The 16,274-nt window shown below is 42.1% G+C and overlaps 1 protein-coding gene across 3 annotated transcripts in view; it reads right to left on the minus strand.

Annotated features, from left to right (window-relative positions):
* The window catches only part of TMOD3 (tropomodulin 3), a 74,072-nt gene that overhangs the window by 6,992 nt on the left and 50,806 nt on the right, over positions 1–16,274 (minus strand). For 2 of the 3 annotated variants that reach the window (XM_006168743.3, XM_027768387.1), the window contains exons 6-9: positions 7,432–7,562; positions 5,878–5,985; positions 4,887–5,030; positions 3,642–3,786 (exon numbers count right to left, since the gene is read on the minus strand). In XM_006168743.3, coding sequence (XP_006168805.1) covers positions 3,642–3,786; positions 4,887–5,030; positions 5,878–5,985; positions 7,432–7,562 — 528 coding nt within the window. The remainder of the gene's footprint in view (positions 1–3,641; positions 3,787–4,886; positions 5,031–5,877; positions 5,986–7,431; positions 7,563–16,274) is intronic. The other variant, XM_027768388.1, reaches the window with a different exon arrangement.

A 16,274-nucleotide genomic window follows, 5' to 3' on the forward strand; every position in this document is an offset into this window, starting at 1 on the left:
TGTGTGTGTGTGTGCTCAAGATCCTGAGAGGAGAATGGAGGGGAAGGGATCACGGCGTGGCCATACCCCTGGGGGTGATTTCTCACTTTCTGTCTCTCTGTCCCTCTCTGTCTGGCGAGCACATGTGCCCTATAGCAAAAACCTCTCCAAAAAAAAAAAAAGTCAGTTCTTGGGACCAGCGGGTGGTATAATGGCTATGTTGCTGGACTCCCATGTAGTTAACTGCGGTTAGTGTCCCGGACCTTGCGGCTTAAACTCACACTGGGCATGTGTGTGTGCGTGCCCAAGATCCTGAGACGAGAATGGAGGAGAAGGGATTGCAGCGTGGCCATGCCCCCTGGGGGGTGATTTCTCACTTTCTGTCTCTCTGTCTTTCTGGAGAGCGCACGCACCCTATAGCAAAAAATCTCTCCAAATAAAAAAAGTCAGTTCTTTAAATCTGCAGGTTGTCTCCAGCAAATAAATAACTTGCTTGTTCTTAAATTTAAGCTTTTATCCATGCAATTCGCCCTCCAGTAATCTCCTGGCCATCACCTCATGCCTGAGACCCATGTGTAAAAATCAAGTCTGGACTAGAGTGAAACCCAGGAGGGGGAAGCTGAGGCCCCAGCACTGAGCAGCGGGCTTCCTCTCAGCACTGCTGTGTTGCAGACCACAGCTGGTGCCACGGGGCCTTCTCACCCTCTAACACACGGAGGTCCGGGGACAGTGTCTCAACATACAGCGGCCTAGGAAATGGTCTCCATCAGTCCCCCTCACCCTCTATATGCCGAAACCTTCCTTGCTCTCATACGGGACAGTTCTTTCCGTACAGGAACGTGGGCCAAGTGTCTGCCACAATAGGCTTGGCAGAAGGGCACAACCTGGAGGGCTCTCGCCCAGACTGACAGCCCTGCCATGACAATCATGGGGGCATTCACAGTGCAGCACCTGCTGGGAAGGGCATAAGTGACGGACATGGTTGGGGCTACACGTTCGTTGGTGGGATTTGGGGACTCGTTAAGACAGTTTCGGAGGGGAGGAAAAACGAAGGATACTTCCAGCTTGGTGGTTAGTTACCAGAACTTGTCATTTGGGGCAGGGTTAGATCCTCCCCACTGTATTATTATTCACTTAATACATTTTTAGTAAGTGCCTACTCTGTGCCAGGCATGGCTTTAATAAAGGTGGTTCAACAGCTGGACATGCACCTGTCAACAACATGGGCCCTGTCCTCAAAAAGCTTAGTCTTTGAAAATAGACTCTTACAATTAAATTGAACTAATTTAGTAAGTACAAGGTGATTTTAAAAGGGTGACAAATAATGTGACAAGTGGAGGGCATATGGGAGCACACCTGCTCAAGGTGAATGACAACAATGAACTCAAATGCAGATATCCATTAAAGTCAGAGAGACAGGCCAGGGGTGGACTAGTGTGAGCTGCTTACAACGGATTTAGTTGGAGGACTTGTTAAAAACCCAAAGCCAGGGCCTGACAGTAGTGTCATGATAATGCAACACCGTGAGGCCGACCCACACAGGCAGGTTCTGGGTTCGCATCTGGAGACCTCCCTGAACACACCGAGCATGTGAGCGGCTCATGATACAGGGCTGGCCGTGGCTAGGGGCGTGTTACGTCCTCAGGACACTGTTGAGGGTGCCTGTCTTTTGCTTATGGAGGTAAGAAGGGCAAAAAAAGTCCCGATGCTCAAATTTCACCCTAGCCTGACTAAATCAGAATCTCTCAGGGAAGAACAGCCAATAACATGTTTTTAAAGCTCTCTAATTGCTTATGAAGTTTAACCAGACTTGAGAACACTGCTCTAAAAACCAAAATCCATTAACCTGAAGGAAAAAATAGAAGCGACCTAACGAACTAATACAAAAAACAACTAACATGACTCAAAGTACATTTAGATCAACAATACCCCGAAACATACAGATTTCCTCTTTTAATAAGCAAATGGTTAAAATCTCGTATGGAAAACTACATTCACACAGAAGACAGAGACTTTGAACTAATACTTTTCACAGCGATCTGGGAAATTCTTCCATAACAAACATCAAAACTTAAATTTATTTCAAACAGAAGTCACAAGCCTCAGTAGTTTAACAAGAGTCATGAATTAATGGTAGATTCCGGCTCTAGATGTTTACAGTGTGAAGATAAATTGCCCTTAATGGTTATAAAAAAAAAAAAAAAAGATACTGGTAAGACTTGTATATTGGGACCAGCAGATGGCCTAGTGGTTATGTCACTAAACTCCCACATTATAGTTGATTGAGGTTCAAGTCCCTGACCTGGCAGCTTAAAACTCATGCCAGGCGTGTATGCATGAGTTCTCAAGATCCTGAGAGGAGAATGGAGAAGAGACTGTGGTGTGGCCGTCCCCCCTGGGTTGTGATTTACTGCTGTCTCTCTAGCAAGCACACGTACCCTATAGCAAAAATCTCTTAAAAAAAAGAATTGCTATAATTATTCTAGGGTCAGCAGGTAGGTTGGTGGTTAAGATGCTGAATCCCACATGGCCCACTCTGCGGTTCAAATCCCAGACCTAGCAGCTTGCAAAAGACACTGGGTGCATTTGCACGCATGCCCAAAATCACAAGACAAAAATGGAGAAAGGATTGCAGTGTGGCCATACTCACTTTCCCTCTCTCTCCAGTGAGTGCACATGCCCTATAGCAAAAATCTTAAACACATTATTTTATTATTTTAATTTAATTTAATTTTTTTTTGCCTTTAGGGTACATGTGCTTGCCAGAGAAATACAGAGTGAGGGAAAGTGAGAAATCACCCACTGTGGGGGATGGCCACGTTGCAATCTCTTCTCCTCCATTCTCCTCTTGGGATTCTGGGTAGACATGCACACATGCACACACGCACATGTGCTGGGCATGATTTTCAAACTATAGGTCCAGGGCTTGAACCGTAGTTGGCCATGAGGGAGTTCAGTGCCTTACCTGCTATGCACCTGTAGGCCCTGAAACTATAATTATTTTATATTTAATCAGATAAAATGAAATTTCTATTTGTCAATAAAAAGAGCTAAAAACTTTCCTTTAGTGTGGAAATCTTTAATAACTCAAAGGACTAATCTACAAATAAGATATTCAAACAAACATAGAGTAAGAACAAAATATTTGTTGTAGAAGCTGTTCACTTAAAACTATGAAACGTTTGTCACAACATCTGATTTTGCCCACTGATTTGATGATTGCTACAACCTCATTTAAAGTTAATTCAATTACTACAACGGGTTGTGCAGATTTCAGAAACGAAGACTACATAATTTCATTGTTAGAAATTTGTTTTCGGGACCAGTAGTTGGTGTAATGGCTATGTCGCTGGACTCACATGTAGTTGACAGCGGTTCGATTCCCGGACCCGGTGGCTTGAACTCACATTGGGCATGTGTATGTGTGTGGCCAAGATCCCAAGAGGAGAATGGAAGAGAAGGGAATGCGGTGTGGCCATCCCCCCGGGGGCATGATTTCTCGCCTTCTCTCTCTCTGTCTGTCTCTGTCTTTCTGGTGAGTGCACGCGCCCTATAGCAGAAACCTCTCCCCAAAAAATTGTTTTCAAACATAAAAAAAGTTCCCTGGTACGTTAGCTTATTGATATTATTTGGAAACTCATGAGATGTTGCACATGCCTTACCTAAGTCATTGTTTTTTGTTATAGCATTAGCTGCTCTGGTTCGGGGTCCCTGCTGTGTAAACTGATATCCAAATTTAAGGATATTTGTATTTTCCTCGAGCATGTTGGCCATTTCCAATTCTACAGCTGTCCCCAACTGCTGCCTCTGAAAGAATCAGAAATAAAATACAGTATTAGTAAAGTAAAGTAGATGAAAATACTTTTCAAGATACATTACATTCAGGCACATGCTGATTCTGTCAGTCTATTTAAATTTTCCCAATTCCAACACAGCATATGTATGAGAAACAAAACTTCACAGTTCTGTATATAATCACACAGATATCAAAAAAGTGTGGATTAATCTGGGCTAGGCATGGTGGTACATACCTATAATCCCAGCCACTTGTGAGGCTGAGGTAGGAAGATCGTGAGTTCAAGGCCAGCTTGGGTAACATGGCAAGACTCTATCTCTAAAAGGAAGTTCATCTGGGAAAGGGTGGCTCAGAGTTATCATATGTCTTAGCACTGTATTTGGCGGGACAGAAGACAGAGTCCTCACCAGCTGGGCATTACAATGTTCTGTTCTTTCATTCAACCTATTCATCTACTGTGTTCAAGACTGTCATGTACTACTGGGCCACGATTTTTGCACAGAAAAATACATCATGGCTTTCCCGATGACCTAACAGAAATACCAAAAGTCCACAGTGTGGATCTTGCCACCACAGAGGTGAAAAATTAGGGGACTGACTAAGTCACATGTAAGAAAGAGTTGCTTGGGGAGAGCAGATGTGTAGTGGTTATGTCACTGGACTCCTACATAGCTGACCATAGTTTGAGTCCTGGACCTGATAGCTTGAAACTGACACTGGTATGTGTGCATGCCCAAGATTCAAGGAGAAGAATGGAGAAGGGATTGTGGCATGGCCATTTCCCCTGAGGGTTAATTTCTTACTTTCCCTCTCATTGTCTCTATCTCACTGGTGAACACACGTGTCCTAAAGCAAAAACACCTCTAAGAAAAAAGAGTTCTTTCAGTTCACAATGGATGGCCATGTAAATTTAAACTGGCTTGAAATGACTTAGGAATGAATGCTTTGTGTATACTTCTACAGATATTAACATTCTAGCTCTCCAAATGCCCTTCTCAGCTCCCCATCTTACATAGAGCTCCCCAACACCCCTCCTCCCAGCCTCCTCTGGAGTCCCTGAGCCCTACTCCGCAGTGGAAGTTTCTGCTTTCTCAAAGTTGCTATCACTGACCTGATTATCAACCTTGAGCTCTGCCAGGGTCTCATTATCTCTTAAAGCATCAATCACTGCTAGAATTCCAGTTCCTGTAATAAAGTTGGACTCCATATTTAAGCTCTTTAAAGTTTTGTTCACTTTTAGCATGTCTGCAAAAGCCTAGAAATTCAAGAAAATATGTGGTGATTAAAACTGATAGCACCTATTATATATTATATGTGCCATAAACAAATAAGTCAATTTAACAAAACTGCCTAATGTTTCCCACTAGGTTTCAGATTGACGCACTACCGAGAGGTCTCAGAGGGTTCTACTTTTCACATGCCTTCTCAAAAGTCTAATCTTTAGACTTTTGAGCCACATGTAACTTCCCATTGATGACATTTTCTACTTCTCGTTCACTCATATCCTGCATCAACTTTTCCCCCCTCCTTCTTTCTCTTGGTTTCTGTGTAAGAAACCAGTGTAGGGACTTGAGAAGGAATGTTCAGTGAGGTAGGAGTGCCAAAGGGAGTGACATCCTCAAAGCCAAATGAAGGAGATGGTTCACACCATGATCAACTGGGATTTATCCCAGGAATGCAAGGTTGGTTTAATATACAAAAACCAATCAGTGAAATATATATATTACTAGAATAAAGGGGAAAAAAACACACACACGATCACCTCAATGAACACAGAAAAAGCATTTGACAGAAATCCAACACTGCAGATCCACAGAGAGAGCCCTCTGCAGATGTTGAAAGACGCAGTATATCTTTATGTGCTGATAGGAAAAGTTCTCACTGCTGAGTGAGAAATCAAGCTGCAGAACATTAAATTTCATTTATGTTTTTAAAACTTCACAGGCAAAAAATATAGGAAAAAAATAAATACGAAAGGGTAGTAAATAATGTATTGCCTAATAGTGAGCAAACATACCAACTGAAAGAAGGGAGTATATTTTGTTCATAAAATTAGCCGACCCACCACTGCAACATATCAACATATAGCTTAGCTTACTTACAACAGCAACGGGGTCATTGCTCCGGGTGGCTGCAAAACTGAAATATTTCACATGGGTGTTGGTCTCCAAAGCCTTTGCAAAATCTTTTAGGGTTGGAATTGGGATATTCTTGAAAGAAAATAATGTGAAATAAACACCATTAAATTTTAGTTTTCAGAAGTTCAGTCCATTAAACAAATATATAGTCATGTGTTGCCTAACCATGGATACATTCTAAGAAATGTGTCGCTGGGTGATTTGTTACTGTGCAAACATCACAGAGTGGACTTTCACGAAAACTCGATGTCACACCCTTACACACACCTAGGCTACAGGGTACAGCTTATATGCGCCTATGGGACCACCATCACAGATGTGGTCTACTGTTGACTGAAATGTCATCGTGTGACACACTTACCTTTGCTTTAAAATGTACTCAGAAATATGGAAACACACAACAGTTAGTCTACAAACAGAAATAACACAGCCTACACCAAGCTGACTTGACTTCTCTATCATGGTGCATCTGCGTACACTGCTGACTCGGAGGCAGAGCACATATCACCATTTCTCTAGCACTTGGGTTGAAGAAACTCTCGCTATCCTACTTATTATGATTTTCCTTTTCGGTAGAGGTTTTTGCCTTAGGTTACGAGTACTCATCAGAGAGACAGACAGTGAGAGGGAAAAGTGAGAAATGATCCCCCAGGGGGATAGCCACACCGCAATATCTTCTTCTCCATTCTCCTTCTGGGAGACGCATGCATATGCGCCTAGCATGAGTTTCAATCTACTGGGTCTGGGATTCAAACCACAGTTGGCCATGCCATCAAACCACAGTTGGCCACTACCTGCTTTTAACTATTCTTTTTATATGAAGCCAATCCTTGACTTGGTGGTGTGGAAATCACACCAGGCATGTGAGTGTGCATGTCCAAAATCCCATGAGAAGAATGGAGGAGAAGGGACTATAACAGGGCCATTTCCCTCTGAGGGGGTGATTTCTCACTTTCCCTCTCTCTGTCTCTCTCCAGTGAGCACATGCACCCTATGGAAATAACCTAAAAAAACCCCAGTAAGTCAGAAAATACTATTGTATAATACTTTACTTTCTGGAGTATGAGAGAACCTAGGTTAGCACACTATTAGAAACAAAAACTTTACCTTAAAACATAAAGAATAAGACCATTGTACCAAAACTGCCCAGCTCTGGCCCAGTCCGGTGGCATAGTCAGTAGCAAACTAAACTGCAATGCTGGAAGCCACGTGGCAGACTACAGGTTTGGATTCACGGGTTGGCTTGAAAACGCACTGGCTGTGTGCACGCCTGTGCATGATCCTGACAGGTTAGAGGACCAGGGAAGGGGCATCATGATGTGACAGGACCCTGTTGGGGGTGCTGTTCTTTTTCTTGCATGCATGCACATGTGTTCTCTAACATGAATAAAAATAAATACACTTAAACAAAACAAAATAAATACACTTAAACAAAACAAAGCAAACTGCCCGGCTTTCATTCTAGGTCCAATGACTCAAAGTAATACAAACAGCTTTATTATTTGCTTAAACACTAACCTTTATATTATTCAAATTAACTTCAACAAGACGAGCATCATTTTCCTTAATTCTCTTTAAACTCTCTTCAACGTTGGTTGGATTCGGTGGCTCATCAAATATGGGAACGATCTTTTCACCTTTCACTACATCTGCAGCAACAAACGAGAAAGGCACGTCTCACTGGCTGACGCTACACCAGTGAGTCCACATATGTACGCGGTAACACATCTCTTCTTTCGACCCCACTAGCCTGCCCACCACACATTTATCCAGCGGAACTGAATTAAAAGTTGCTCTTCCACAAGTCCTAAGACTCCTTATGTGCTGACACATATTTAAAGCACTCAAAATTTTACTGAATGTAAACACCCAACATAGTCAACATTTAATTTGGTTATAATGTGTCAGCCTTCAAAAATGAATATTCTCACTGCAATAAAAATGGACAGGCAGATCAATGGAAGAGAATTGAGAAATCGGCAATAAACCCCCAAACAAACCGCCAACTGATTTTTGACAGAAGGCACAAGACAATCAAGTGCGGAAAAGGAAATTTTGTCAGAAAATGGTGCTAGAAAAACTGGATACCCATCTGCAGGAAAATGAAACTGGATCCTCGTCTCTCACCATTAACAAAAATCAACTCAAAATGGATCAAGATCTGGGACCAGCAGTTAGCGTAATGGCTATGTCACTGGACTCCCACGTAGTCGACCGCGGTTCGAGTCCCGGACCCGGTGGCTTAAACTCACGCCAGGCATGTGTGTGTGCATGCGTGCCCAAGATCCCGAGAGGAGAATGGAGGAGAAGGGATTGCGGCGTGGCCATCCCCTCTGGGGGGTGATTTCTCGCTTTCTATCTCTCTGTCTCTCTCTGTCTGTCAGGCGAGCACACGCGCCCTATAGCAAAAACCTCTCAAAAAAAAAAAAAGGATCAAAGATCTAAACGCAAAACCTCAAACTATAAAACTGCTGGTGGAAAACAAAGGGAAAACTCTTGGAGTAGGAAAAGACTTCTTAAATAAGACCCTCAATGCACAGGTAATAATCCCAAAAATAAACAAGTGGGACTATGTCAGGCTAAAAAGCTTCTGCACAGCAAAAGAAATAATTAGAGTGAAGAGAAAGCCCTCAGAATGGGAGATTATGTCTGTGAACTGTCCCTCAGCCAAAAACTCTACTTCTGTGAACTGTCCCTCAGACAAGAGATACCACTTAATACCATTTAGAATGGCTAAGATTAAAAAAATAAAGAATGGTAAGTGCTGGCAAGGCTGCAATGAAAAGGGAACTCTTCTACACTATTGGTGAGAATGTAAATTAATGTAGTCTCTACCAGAATCTACAGGGAACTCAACCAGCTTACCTGCAATAAATAAATAAATAAACAAATAGTCCAATTAAAAGATGGGCAAATAAGCCGAACAGACAATTCTCCAAGAAGATATATGAATGGCCAAAAAAGCATATGAAAAAGTGTTCAACATCCCTTATCATAAGAAAAATGCAAATAAACCCCCAAAGAGATACCACTTAATACCATTTAGAATGGCTAAGATAAAAAAAATAAAGAATGGTAAGTGCTGGCAGGGCTGCAATGAAAAGGGAACTCTTCTACACTATTGGTGAGAATGTAAATTAATGTAGTCTCTACAGAGAATGATATGGAGGTTTCTCAAAAACCTACAAGTAGAACTACCACACGACCCAGAAATTCCACTCTTAGGAATCTACTCACAGGATAGAAAAATACTCAGTTGAAGAAACACCTGCACATCCATGCTTACTGCAGCAATATTCACAATTGCTAAGACCCAATATTCACAACTGAATTGGCCCAAATGTCCAAGCAGATGAATGGATTGGAAAACATGGCCTATATACACATGGAATCCTACTCAACATAGACCCTGACGTTTGGTCCAGTACGGACGAATATGAAATATTTAAGGCTAAGCAAAGCAAGACAGACAGCAAGACAGACTATGAAAGAGAGGCCCTGTATGTCTCCACTTAATATATATTGAATGTCTATATGCTACAACAGAAACTGAAAGACTGGAAAGTATAAAAGCAGGGAGGGCAACTATAGATATGAGAGAGAGTATAGGAGGCAGTAGGTAATAGGGGGTTGGAGAGAGGGAATCAGCATTAATACAGAATCAGCATTAATACAGTGTATATTAGTACACATCTTTGACCGCACTAATATACACTGTATTAACATCTTTGACTGCACTAATATACACTGTATTAATGCTGTGAAAAACCATTTCACATTCTATAAAGATGTACATTGATTACATGTAAATAAATAAATAAAAAGAATAGTTTCCCTGCCTCTTTGTGTATCACAAGGTATTTTTACTACCCAAACACACTCATGCTGTTTTCATTTTTAAAGTCAAGGTCTGTGTGTATCACTATACTCTTGCTTTGGCCTTCTAGCTAGGACTCTGGGCACGTGCCACCATGAGTGATTCTTTTTTTAGACAGGGTCTCCTATATTGCCCAGGCCAGCCCGGAGCTCACAATCCTCCTGCCTCACCTCTCAAGCTGGATGGAGAAAAGACCCCTGACTTCCTGTGTGGTCCCAGCCTGCAGAACAGCATATTAGCAGCGTGAGCCCCGGTGGCCGGGCCCTACCACTCCAATACATTGGACAGCACGGGCTGGTGATCCCTGTGTTCCTCCCAATATTCAACACTATAGCACGATGAAATCTACCACCTCTTACCATTTTTTCTGAGATCTTACTGGTAATCTACTGGTAGGAAAGCAGTTAAGACACACATACTTAAAGAAAACCTTGGCGTGGGTACAAAGGTCAGGACACTGCCTAAAAGCTTTGGGCCATGAGACCATTACCTTCTTCCTGGATTGTAGTGGGACCAGGAAAAAAGCCTCTGTTTTACATGAATCATTAAGTCACTGCTGTAAGACATTTCTATGCAGCTGCTGAGCTTTTCTGTCTCTATTTTAAGAGGCATATAACTGCTTTCTCCTAGGGGAGTCCTACAAGGGGCCTTCAAAAAGTTTATGAAAACTATTCATCACAAAATAAAATTTTTTGAGAGAGATTTTTGCTATAGGGCACATGTGCTTACCAGAGAGACAGAGAGAGACACAGAGACAGAAAGTGACAAATCAGCCCTTAGGAGGGATAGCCACGCTGTAATCCCTTCTCCTCCATCCTCCTCCTGGGATCTTGGGCACACATGCACACATGCACACAAGCACATGCACCCGGTGTGAGTTTCAAGTCACTGGGTCCAAGACTCGAACGGCAGTTGGACATGTGGGAATCCAGCGCCATACCCTCTACACCATCTCCTGATCTCTCATGAAATCAATTCTTACTTAAATTCTACTTTTTCCATGAACTCTTTGAAGTCCCTGTGTGTGCAACGAGAAAAGGGGGAACAACACTACTAGAAAGCAGGGACGGGTAGGAATAGGGAATGTGGCGGGAGGGAGAGGTGAAGGTACACAGAAGAGCTACTGAGGTTCCAAACCTCCTGGCTCCCAGTCCTTACCGTATGTACCCACACGCATGACCAAATACAACTCCTCAAAATTGAAAGACAGAGGGTCCAGAATCTCGGAACCCTTTAACAAGATACAATGTGTATAAGAGGCCAGTGACCACAAAAAAGTAAGAGCAAATGCCATGGCAAGACTGACAGGGTTCAACAGATCACGGTCTGGCTTGGTTCTTCTCTTCTGCAGGAGCAGCCCGAGGAGGTCAACTTCAAAGAAGGTTTGAGAATGATTTTCCTGAAACAGTGGGAAAGATCTGGATATATTTAGTCTCAGAAAATATATATACAAGATGGTACTCTAGTTGTTTGCCGATTTATCCTATAGAAGAAGTGTCAAATTCTCTTGCTCAGAAAGACTTGGGTTAGGATAGTATAGACTGCCGAGAGACAGAATTTGGTTCGATGTGGCACTGGTAGGAGCAGGGGTAATCAGGCCTGCACCTGCAGCAGGACGCAGGTTCTTATCTGCGGCTCACAAAGAACTACAGACGCGGATGTAGGTAAGCAAGCAGAGGCTTATTAGGAGAGGAAAGGAAGGCAGCTCTCTCGAGCAGAGAGCGGGTCCTGAATGGGTTGCCAAAGAGGAAATGAGGGGAGGGGGCTTTATTTTGGTCAGAGAGGCTTTGTTTGGGATTCTTGAGCATGTGTTTCCCTCGTGGTGGGGTAACATGCCAGATGGGTCTGATTATTTTTCCTTAATTTTGGAGTGGGTACAAAGGTCAGGACACTGCCTAAAAGCTTTGGGCCATGAAACCATTACCTTCTTCCTGGAATGTGGTGGGACCAGGAAAAAAGCCTTTGTTTTATGTCAATCATTAAGTCACTGCTGTAAGACATTTCTGTGCAGCTGCTGAGCTGTTCTGTCTCCATTTTAAAACTCAACAGAGGGACCAACCGTTGGTATAATGGGCTATGTCGCTGGACTCCCATGTAGTCAACTACAGTTTGAGTCCCGGATCTGGTGGCTTAAACTCATGCCGGGCATGTGTGCGTGTGTGCCCAGGATCCTGAGAGGAGGATGGAGAAGGGATTGTGGTGTGGCCATCCTCCCCGGGGGGTGATTTCTCACTTTTCTGTCTCTCTGGGGAGTGCATGCACCCTGTAGCAAAAAACCTCTCAAAAAAAAAAAAAAAAAAAAAAAAACCTCAACAGAGAGCTCTCGAATGAGTAGCCCTTCATTTGAAACAACCTTACACTTGATAAGGCTTTCTTTTTTTTTTTTTAATTAGGAAGTATTGGTTAATAGTCACAAAGATTTTATGTTATTTAGGCTTGTGGTATGAATGCAATTTTGGTTCCCTGGAGCCAGTAATTTTCCCTGGAGCTAGTCTATGTGTATTTTGGGCTTATTTCCTAGTTTCCATCAGGCCCAGGTGGGTTTCCCAAAAGATTCCAGAGTTAAGAAATCACCCGGTCCTGGACTATGAATCTAACTGTTCTTTTGTGTGTCCTGTAGGGAGAGCTGTAACGGTTTGTCCTGGAAGAGTAAGGGTTAGGAAAAAGGAAAAGTAAGTTTGTGAAGAGCAAGACTCAGCCGGCAGGCCTTAAGTGACCCTTTTTGTCAGCATTCCATTATGGCTCCCCTAATGCCCAACTGCCTAGCCAGTCTCTGCCACAAATACAAGGACAAGCTTTCTGACAGAGGTCTGCTACCCAGGGAAGAGTGGGGTCCCTCTCACCTCAGCTCAGCCAGGCAGTGTTCCTCAAAAGAACACACTGAGGAACCTAGGGAAGAGCTGCCTCACTGAATGGAAAACTACTGAGTTCTAAATTTTGCAAAACCAAGAGATTTCTTTCCCCACTCCACAGAAGGTGTGTGGTTAAATTTAACTGAGCTTTGTCCCTTAACAAAACAATGGCTCCAGTCAATGACATGCGGAAACCATTAGGTAAAAGGTTCATGGGGAACTTGGAATGGAGGGGTCAGCTGCCATCATTATAACCCACAGATCAATGCTAACACGTTCCCCCCAAGGGGAAGAATTAGGTTAGATACGCATCTTAATGCGATCCCAATCACCATCTCAGGAGCATTTGGGGAAAAACAAGAGCCTGCATCTGAATCTGATCAAATCACTAGAATGAACAGTTTACAGAAACACAGTAGCAAGAAAACACTAAGATGACACCACAAAGTCGCAATCAGTCAGATCCAGAATGTGGAAAATTCTGTTACAAATAATGTAGCTTCTTATAGAAATAAATGGAAGAAGGTAGAAACGGTTGAGGAGAGCTGTTAAAAAATTAAGAGATAAAAAAATGAATATCCAAATGCATGTGTGAACTTTATGTCGATTCCTTTATAAACCAAGGCTGAAATGACGTTTTTGAGAGAATAAGGGAAACTGGACTTGGACTGGGTATTAGATATGAAGAAATCACTACTCATTTTTAAGGTTAATTAAGTCATTGTGGTTATATTAAAAAGAAAAGCCTTTATTTGTGACAGATACGTGTGGAAACATTTATGGATGAATTCATACAAATGAATAGGACTTGTTTTAAGATATTTCAGAAGAAAAAATGGAAAGGTGGTGAGAAAGGCGAAAGATGGATGAAACAAGGTTGGAGAAATTAGAAGGTTGGACCTGGGGTATGGTATGTTATTTTTCTTCTTTTACATGTTTGAGCATTTCTACAATGACAAACTGAAAGTGAGAGAGGCTAGTCAAAGTAGATAACGTGATAAAAGAGAACGGTACGCAGATGTCTGAATGAGGGAGCTCTGCATGTCCTAACAGGAAACGTGACACATCGCTCCGTGACACTCTGTGTGGCATGGGTTAAAATCCTTACTACTGACTGTGTGGTCCTGAGACTAGTCATTTAATCATTCTACAGTAAAACATCAGTGTCCTCACATGCAAATTAAAGATAATACCGGGTCATCAGAGAAGCCATGATGCATTTCTGCATAGAAAAATACGACACGCTTTTTCCTATAACCCAATAGTAATACCCATCTTGGGGTCGCACGTGGTGAGGTGGGTAGGATGTTAGAGCCTACTGAAGCAGAAGCACTGCCATTTTTGAACTTTATGTTCCTTCTTCACATTAGATACTCGCTTTCTCCTTTTCGCCTTGAGTGAAATCAGAGTGATTAACATTCTTACTGTTTTTGATAAATAGCCTTTCCTTAGCGTAATCACCAAACACCAGATCCCTTGCCCTAAGCCATAAAGCCACTGTGTTTAGGCAAAGGTCTGGAAATTACCCTTAGACATTATTAATCTGTTGGTGGCCAATAGGTGGTGTGGTGGTTAAGGTGCTGGACTCCCACAAGGCTGATCAAGGTTCAAGTCTCAGACCTGGCAGTTTGCTCTCTCACTCTCTCTCTCCCATCAAATTAAAAAATAACAACAACAAATAAAATTAATTAATTAAATAATTTTTTTAAAAGAAAGAAATTATTAATCTAGGGGGCTGGCAGGTGGCATGGTGGTTGAGGGTGCAGGAATCCCACACAGCTGGCCATGGTTTGGTTTGAGTCCCAGACCCGGCAGCTTGCCTGCTCACTTTCCTTCATTGTCCCTCTTTGGTCAAATTAAAATAAATAAATAAAGTTAAATAAAATAATTCTTTTTTAAAATTTATTTTTAAATTATTTAACTCTATTCATTCATTCATTTAGTTTTCCATTGACCAGAGAGACCACTAGAGAGAGAAAGACACCAAGTCAGAGACTGGAATCACAGTTGGCCATGTGGGAGTGTCTGGCCCCTTAACCACTATGCCACCTACTGGCCCCCCTAAACAGTTTTTTAAAAAGAATTAATTTTATTTTTAAACTTTTATTTCTTTATTTTAATTTTGACCAGAGAGGGACAGAGAAAGAGAGAAAGTGAGAAAGCAAGCCACCAGGTCCGGGATCCGAACTGTGGTCGGCCATGTGGGAGTCCAGCGCCCCTAACCACCACGCTACTTGCTGGCCCCAAATAAAATAATTCTTTTTTTTTTTTTAAAGAATTTTTTAATGTGCTTGATCTGGCTTCTGTAATTGCTTTCACATAGGAGTCCCCACTCCCTTTCCTCTCCGCCCCTCCTCATTTTCCATTGTAATTGCTACTTTAACCCAGAACAGATTGATTCTTACCTTTATAAGCACCCCTTTCCTGCCGTGGAGTCTCTGAGAGATGTGAATCCTCCCGCAGTTGCGGACTTTTTAAAATAAAGACTCCTATAATTTGGCTATTAATAGATGTCCTCCTATTTCTTGCTGCTTAGATTACAACACTACATGGCCAACTCCACAGTTCAAGTACTGAACCAGCAGCTTAAAAAAACACACCAGGTGCATGTGCATAAAGTTCCCAGAGGAGGATGGAGGAGAAAGGACTGTGGCATGGCCATCCCCCCAGGGCGGGGTGATTTCGCACTTTCTCTCTCTGGTGAGTGCACATACCCTAGGGCAAAAATCTAAAAAAAAGCAATGCCCATTTCACGGAACTGTTTAGAGAATTAAATATGAATGATCACATTCAAGACCTGTGCACAGAACAGTCCATAGAAAGCATTACAAAAATTAGATTATTGAAAAATTAACTTGCAAGAAGTATTTATAGTACAATCTCATTTTTGTATGAATCAAGACTATGTGTGTGTGTGTATATATATATATATATGCGTATAACAGGTACATATACATGTGGGGTCTTCAAAAAGTTTATGGAAATTATACACACACATGTAGTTTCAAGCCTCTAGGCCTGGAACTTGAACTGCAGTCAGTCATTTGGGTGGGAGTCCAGTGACATAACCATTATGCCATCTGCTGGTCCTGAAATTGTATATTATTAAAAAACTATGTCAGTGTTTCCAATTTTTTTGGAACCAAAATAAACTCAAACTAATTTTGTCATGAACTTTTTGTAGTCCTCTCTCTATATATATATTGTGTATAAAACACAGTACATAGCCTAGAAGAATATATGCCAAATTGTTAAGAGTGGAGGCAGAGGGAGTAGAGGGCATGATGGGTGTGAACACAGATGGTTTTATTTATTTATGTATTTTTTTTTTTATTAGAGAGAATTTTTGCTACAGGGTGTGTGTGCTCACCAGAGAGACAGAGACAGACACACAGACAGAAAGCAAGAAATCACCCCATAGGAGGGATGGCCACACTGCAATCCCCTATCCTCCATTCTCCTCTCAGGATTTTGGGCATGCGAGCACATGCACCAGGCATGGTTTTAAGCCACCGGGTCAAATACAGGGGAGTCCAGTGACATTAACCATTATGCCATCTGCTGGGCCCTTCTTTATATACTGTTTAAATATGCTACAAAAGTATGTACTACCCAGGTACTTTTAAAATACC

This window comes from Tupaia chinensis, unplaced genomic scaffold (assembly GCF_000334495.1).
Source record: "Tupaia chinensis unplaced genomic scaffold, TupChi_1.0 Scaffold146140_1, whole genome shotgun sequence".
Lineage (NCBI taxonomy): Eukaryota > Metazoa > Chordata > Mammalia > Scandentia > Tupaiidae > Tupaia > Tupaia belangeri.